Source organism: Ammodytes marinus, assembly GCF_949987685.1.
Source record: "Ammodytes marinus genome assembly, contig: scaffold_81, whole genome shotgun sequence".
NCBI lineage: Eukaryota > Metazoa > Chordata > Actinopteri > Uranoscopiformes > Ammodytidae > Ammodytes > Ammodytes marinus.
In genome coordinates, this window is record NW_027648249.1 from 120927 (window position 1) to 127500 (window position 6574).

The 6574-nt window shown below is 43.6% G+C and overlaps 1 protein-coding gene across 1 annotated transcript in view; it reads right to left on the minus strand.

Annotated features, from left to right (window-relative positions):
• Window positions 1–5419: 5419 nt before the first annotated feature.
• LOC307270863 (choline transporter-like protein 1) overlaps window positions 5420–6574 on the minus strand; it is a gene marked incomplete at its 3' end in the record, with an annotated part of 27131 nt that continues 25976 nt past the window's right edge. Inside the window, exon 16 of the mRNA XM_080054751.1 lies at window positions 5420–5905. Coding sequence (XP_079910877.1) covers window positions 5420–5905 — 486 coding nt within the window. The remainder of the gene's footprint in view (window positions 5906–6574) is intronic.

Below are 6574 nucleotides of genomic sequence, written 5' to 3' on the forward strand. Positions count from 1 at the left end.
AGCGTGTTGCTGTTCTGAAATGCAACCAAATGGGGGTGCGGGGCTGCGGGCATAATATAAGTGGTGGAGGAGAAAAAGACGCACCAACTGTCCGATAATGGTCCCCATAAAATAAATACACGTCTGCAGAGATTTGAATGATTAGAATGTATTGGCCCTTTTAGATAGCACTATTCAAAAGGGTTTTAAAAACTAAAAATAACACATTTAGCGTTTTACTGTATGACAGCATGCGCTTGGCACGAGTGGTCAGCCCGGCCGTCAGCTGCACAAGCCGACCCGGCAGCGATCAGCTGTGAGAGCGCCCACCGTCCTGCTCCACCAGCAGATAGGAACAACGTGCCGGTTAACGGTGGAAATAAATCGCTCGCTTTAGCATTAATGACACATTAAAAGAGGAACTAACATCTACAAAGTGCGTCAAATAAATAAAATGTTAAGCTGTGTATTTTTTTGTATCATAAAGAGCAGTGTATGTCTACTACATATTTAATACTTAGGCTAACATTTTGAATGAATGCAGCCCCCGTGCCTCAGTGTCCCCCCAGCTGCTCCAAGTCGAAGATAACTGCCCTTACGCAGTCCTATGCTGCGCTCCTAAGTGGCCGGTGTGTGCACCATTGAATCATCTCTCCTACTCAGTTGCGCACCATAAGCTGCACATTTTTAAGTGATTAATATCTTTATTTCGGTCTGAGCAAACACTGCATTTGTATTATCTTCTAATAAGTGTCCAACAAAGTCATCGGCTACCCGGCACAGCCTGCACTGCGAGTCCAAGCTGTTTTCAAATTTGCGTACACGAGCTGAGAGCTGGCGTGGGATTTGAGCGTACCCTACGCTCACGTCCATATTGATAAATGCCGAGATTTGCGTGGAAATGTACGTACACCCATTTTTCTGGTCTACGCAAGATTGATAAATGAGGGCCTAAGAGACCACTCCAAATGTTCAGTGTCTCTCGTTTTACTGTTTATAGTCATATGTTTGAGTAGAATGAACATTTTGGTTTTATAATATAAACTACTGACAACATTTCTACCAAATTCCAATACATTGTTTGTCATTAAGAGCATTTCCATGAAGTAATGTAGAGATGAAGATTGAAGAACAATCCAGACTGGTCTCTTAATGTTTTCCAGAGCTGGATAAATATCTGTGTTTGTGTTTGTGTGTGAACAGTCACCGTGTTAGAACGAACCAGTTTATAAACACAAAGTCGCTTCATCATTTCAGGAAACAGTTTTTTTTGCCCAAACAAGAAATTCACCCTTTCACTACAGTAGTGTTAACCCTCCTATAGATTCACCCTTTCACTCCTGTTAATGCCTCCGTTAGATTAAATGGGAAATGGACTCGAGTTTTACAGCGCTTTTTTAGACGATTTTTCCTTCCCCAAAGCGCTTTACATTTCTTACCACATTCACATACACACACACACACACACACACACACACACACACACTCATACACCGATGGCAGTAGATGCCATGCAAGGCGCTCTCTGAACCATCGGGAGCAATGTGGGGTTCAGTGTCTCTTTGCCCAGGGACACTTGGACATGTGGCGGGGAGACGGGGGATCCAACCACCGACCCTGTAACCCAGTGGATGATCGGCCTACACACTTTAACACCCATTTAACCCCTTCACTCCTGCTAATACGTCCATTAGATTCACTAGTTAAAGGTGAAGTAAGCGATTTATTTATGTGAATATAAGTGTTCAATCGCTCTTTCTTCATACAGTGATCACTTATATAGTGTGCGCGTTTCATAAAGCCGATCTCTCAGTCACCCGCTCTGCATGTAATCGGCAAATAAACTTTTCGGGGATCCCACTACTGAAAACCAATCAGAAGAGAGAATGCTACAAACCGGCACCCGTCTCACTGCCGGTGCAAGCGCAGAGCGACAGATACAAAGGCGGAGCAGGTAAAAATCCTTCCCGATGTCTGTTTTGATGGTTTTTATCATGTTTTATCACACTTATGGATCTGAGATGATGCTAGATAACTTGTTGCTTGAAGACCGCAGTGCATTAATGTGGTGACGTAGGGACGAGGGAGGGGACTGCTAACTGCAGTAACTGACAGGAAGTTAACTATAAGAACCATTCCACTTACTTCACCTTTAACCCTCCTATAGATTCACCCCTTCACTCCTGTTAATGCATCCTGATTAAATACAGTAGAAATCGCCCACTGACTCAGGTAACTTCACCTGGAGATGTGTGGAGTTTCATTCGTCCGTTCAGTCGCCTAGTAACGGACACAAACAGTTTTCAGTCACTTCCAAACAAACAAACGCCGGAAGACTTGATGATGTCGTTGTTGTTGTTGTTGTTGTTGTTGCCGTGGTGAAGAGGTCCCATGATGCACGCTGTTTTATTGCTGAAACTCCGCCTCCAAAAAACAAGAAGGGTTCAGATCAAACGGGCATTTTGCTATAGCTACAGTGGAACCCCCTTTGTTTACGTACCAGTTTACAGAGCCTAGGCTGTGTATTAACTAACGCCATACTAACTGAAGTATGGACAGGTAGCCTAGTGGATCATGAGGAGATATTCACTGATTTATTTTTGACAAAAAGTGCTTTGTTGACAACAAGCGTTCTCCAGAATCACTGACTTGATCTTTTTAAGGGAAATTCTTTCAGTAACAAAACACGATTAATATTGAAAAACTGTCCGGTGATTAAAGCGTTCCCAGACTCTGTTTCTAGTGGAGATTTAGTTAATTGTCACTAATCAATCCGTGGTATCGACGAATCAGACGCGAGCTGTCCATCCATAGGCTCCTCCCCCCTGCAATGTCATCACAGATCCAAGATGGCGTCTGGTGAGTTCCGTCTCCAAAAACGTTGTTGGATTAAAAAGAAAAAAGTGTCCGTGACGTTTTTTTTTTTTTTTTTTTTTTTTAGTTCATAAAAAAAGTACATTTCTAAAATGCGCAGCGCTTTGAGATAAAGTGCTTCGTTGTTATTTCGTTGTTACAGTTTCTTATTAAAATATTTTCCCTGGAGTGAAACCATAGTAAACATGTTACACGTCGGTAAAAATAAACATCTGGAATGTCTCTTTAAATCAGAAGTCTCCGCCGGACGATTCTGGTCAAGCCGAGCTCGGGCCCGGAGCCTGCAACACAAGGTCAGAGGTCAGAGGTTAAAGGTTAAAGGTCACATGTAGTCCAGGCATTAAAGGAATACTTCACCCAAATGGAACCGGCGTTATACCATTATAAAATCGCTACTATAATATAATGAATGAGGTTTTTCTTCCCTCAGTCTTCCATTTGCCCAGCTGTCCTGTTCATCCTAACCCTACATTTTCCCATGCGTGATGTCACACATGGTAAAATGTAGGGTTTGACAGTGAGACCATAAAACACTCTTTCTGCCTTTTCTCAGGCTAGGATGAACCGATTTCTAAAACATTTTTGCACATTTTATACTACTTTCAATACACCTTCATATTTCCACTGGTGAAGTAGGTCTTAGCATTAGCAATAGCATTCTTTGCACTGATGGTCTCGTTTGCTGTTACATGTAATTTATGATCATCAGAGGAAAAACTAGACTGTTTCAGAAATATTTAAAGTTCCTCGTAGCTACTTTAAAAAACTCCTTTGAAAAGTACTTTCCACCACTAGGATTCTTCAGGACTCTTAGTATGTTATTAATTACATATTCATGAGTCATAAACAGTTGAAATAGTTTCTGTTGCAGTGGGAGGTCCCCCCTTATTACATCACAAGATGCCTGGACACACGGATCATCAGGGCGGTGTGCAGACAGGATGGAGGTGAGAGTGAAGCATGCTGGGTAGTCAGCCATGGCAGAAAGCAGGATGGTAGAAATGAGTTGTGTTAGAAAGGTGCTGTGTGAAAACGGCCTGTTTAACATGGGAGTCAATGAGAAACTGCTCTGTTTTGAAACCTGCCCCCAGTGGCCACTCTGTGAACTGCATGTTTTGTCACTTCTGCATTGGATGGTAGAACTCGCTGTGGGCGGGGCTTGGTACGGAGGTGAGAGTGAAGCATGCTGGGTAGGGACTCGGTCGGGAAGTATTAGGGATGTGAAATATTGACACTTTTGGGGATTTTGCTGATAATGTTTGTTGACGATATTTTTCATCATAACAAAAACAACTCAAAATTGTCTTTGTAAAAGCCGTGTAGACTTCTGTTCTAGCTCTGGTTAATAGTCTATACATCTTGTATTAAAGGTGCAGTGTGTAGTTTCAGAGGAGGGGGGTTTGTTTACATTTGTAGAGCCTGCAGTTATATATATATAGATATTGGACTTCTGTTTTGGACCTTTAAAGTTCACATATTCTGATCATTTTCAGGTTCCTAATAGTAATATGTGTTTCTACTATAGAAACTGGTTCCATAGTGTAGTTCATATTTCTCACATAGCCACAGCTGAATCTCCTCTTTTCAGCCTCTGTCTGAAACGCTCTGCTTTAGAGGTCTCTTTTGATTGGCCCTTAATCTAACTGTCCCTTATGACATCATAAAGGCGGAGAAATCTTACTGTTGGACACAGGTTTTCAGAGGAAAAGAGAGAGTTGTTTTTTCTCTAGTCAAAACGGGGTATACAGGGGGCGCCCTTAGCTCAGTTGGTAGGGCGTCTCCCCCATGGGCCTCGGCCAGCAGCGGACCCGGGTTCGATTCCAGCCCGCGGTCGTTCTCTGCATGTCACTCCCCTCTCTGCCCCATTTCAACTCTGTCTCTACACTATCAATAAAGCATAAAAAATGCCAACAAAAAAAAAAACAGGGTGTGTGTGTGTGTGTGTGTGTGTGTATAATAGGTGACCCTTTAAAGAATGAATTTGAACCAATGAAATGAAACTAAACCGTCAGAAGGATGAAAACGAGGCGTTAAGAACATGAAACAGAAAAACACAAACTGATGGAAAAAAATAACTTTATAAAAATAAGTTAAAAAACTTTTCAAATGATACAAAAGTAAAAAATAAATAAATAAAAAGTGAAAGTTTAGTCACACGATGAGTCATCAGGGTTCATCCAATCAGCACGCAGCAGGGTTCATCCAATCAGCACGCAGCAGGGTTCATCCAATCAGCACGCAGCAGGGTTCATCCAATCAGCACGCAGGGGTTAGCACAGGTCTGTTAGCATGCCTTAGATAGCATGCCTTAGTTAGGGGTGTGTGTGTGTGTGTGTGTATGTGTGTGTGTGTGTGTGTGTCTTTGCAGTTTATTCATGTGTACGTTTGTATTCATGTGTGTGTGTGTTTGTGTGTGTGTGTGTGTGTGTGTGTGTGTGTGTGTGTGTGTGTCTTTGTGCATGCGATGGCCTCAGTTTATCATGCTGTTAGCTCATAGGGGTTAGCATGCATTCATTAGTCCAGAGCGGTGACGGCGGCGGTTGGTTATCATGCGTCCGTTCACACGTTAACATGGCGTGACGGTGCTGGCGTGTGATTCGCTGATAGAAAGGCTGTGGGCTGGCCTTAGCGTGCAGGGGGCGTGTGATTGACTGGCCGGCCATCGGGAGGCGGGGCCAGCGGTCTGTGTGTGCATGAGACTGACGAACAGACAGAGGGTGGATGTGGGCAGACACACACACAGGAACAGCACCATGTCTTGGCTCAGACACAACACGAAGCCGCCGTTCTCCGTGAGCAGCCAGTCCACCAGCACGCCCACCATCAGGTAATACACCTGGAACTCCTGTAGCTCCTCCCACTCGGGCCCCAGACCCCCGGACACGCCCCCTGTGATGTCACTGTCAGAGCTGATGACCTCGTCGTCGCTGATGTCACTCACCATCGGCCTCATCTCATTGGCTCCCTGTGACTCCGCCTCCTTCACTCGGCCACGCCCCCCACCACTACGCTCCACCGCCCGGCCGATCCGCCGAGAGGATTCCACGAACTCCTGCAAGAGAAAAGAAGAAATAATATTGATGAGACAATTATAATAATAATATAATCCTTTTGGGGCGACTGTGTCTCAGGTGGTAGAGCGGGTTTGCCGATGATCAAAGGGTTGGAGGTTCGATCCCCGCCCTGCCACCTGTGTCATGGTTGTTGTGTCCTTGGGCAAGACACTTCACCCACCTTGCCTCGTGTGAATGTCGATAGTTAGCCTGCTGCTATCGGTGTATGAATGTGTGTGTGAATGGTAACGTGGGAAAGGAAAACAGGTCTCCCTTGTAAAAGAGTCTTCGGTCTCAATGGGATTTACCTGTAGAAATAAAGGTAAAAATAATGTAAAATATGCTCGTAAATATATGCTCGGCGCTCTAGTCTGTTTAATCTGAAGGTTGTATTTTTATTTACCAATACTAATACTATTATATTCTCACCATCAGGGCCCTGTCTATATAATAATAGATAGATAGATAGATAGATAGATAGATAGATAGATAGATAGATAGATAGATAGATAGATAGATAGATAGATAGATAGATAGATAGATAGATAGATAGATAGATAGATAAACAGACAGACAGACAGACAGATAGACAGACAGACAGACAGACAGACAGACAGACAGACAGACAGACAGACAGACAGACAGACAGACAGATAGATAGATAGATA